Below are 709 nucleotides of genomic sequence, written 5' to 3' on the forward strand. Positions count from 1 at the left end.
CTGCTGCTTCAGGTTCTCCATCAACACGCTCGTCATGTCCTTGTACTCCTCCAGCATCNTGCTGCTGCTGCTGCTTCAGGTTCTCCATCAACACGCTCGTCATGTCCTTGTACTCCTCCAGCATCAGCGCAGCTGCGCAGACACCGCAGCTTAACACCACCTCCATGCAACACTACTTGAATAACCCTAAACCCTAAACCCTAGACTCTAAACCCTAAACCCTAGACCCTAAACCCTGAACCCTAAACCCTAAACCCTACCTAGGGTTTCATTGGCAGTTAGATTGATTAGTATTTCTGTGCTCATCGCCGAGAGGCGGCCATCTCTGCCGCCAATGAGGCGCAGAAGACGACGCAGGCCGTGGATAACGGGGTCACGCTGCTGCTGCTGCTGCTGCTGCTGCTGCTGCTGTTGCTGCTGCTGCTGCTGTTGTTGCTTCTGGCCTTGCCTGCTGGCAGAGAATCCCTCAATGAGAAATCGAATGAAGTCTGCATCTGCGCTGCACTGCAGCACCAGCTGCAGCACCTGCAGCAGAACGTCGGGGCTCTGCTGCTGCAGCACGAGCTGCAGCAGCTCATTGTATGAATTCTCTGATCCCTCAGCCATACTTATATATGTACTGAGCAGCGAGCTGTCTATACAGTGCAAACAAACACGAAACAAACGCCAGACCTGCAGGAGCTGGAGAGCAATGAAGAAGCCTGCGGGC

General features: G+C 54.0%; 1 protein-coding gene across 1 annotated transcript in view; it reads right to left on the reverse strand.

The window, feature by feature from the left end:
* EMH_0051800 (uncharacterized protein) overlaps positions 1 to 606 on the reverse strand; it is a gene marked incomplete at both ends in the record, with an annotated part of 3,869 nt that extends 3,263 nt beyond the window's left edge. Inside the window, 3 exon segments of the mRNA XM_013496803.1 lie at positions 1 to 56; positions 60 to 132; positions 261 to 606. Coding sequence (XP_013352257.1) covers positions 1 to 56; positions 60 to 132; positions 261 to 606 — 475 coding nt within the window.
* Between the last annotated feature and the right edge of the window lie 103 nt (positions 607 to 709).

This window comes from Eimeria mitis, genomic scaffold (assembly GCF_000499745.2).
Source record: "Eimeria mitis Houghton genomic scaffold, Emh_scaff2303, whole genome shotgun sequence".
NCBI classification, from domain to species: domain Eukaryota; phylum Apicomplexa; class Conoidasida; order Eucoccidiorida; family Eimeriidae; genus Eimeria; species Eimeria mitis.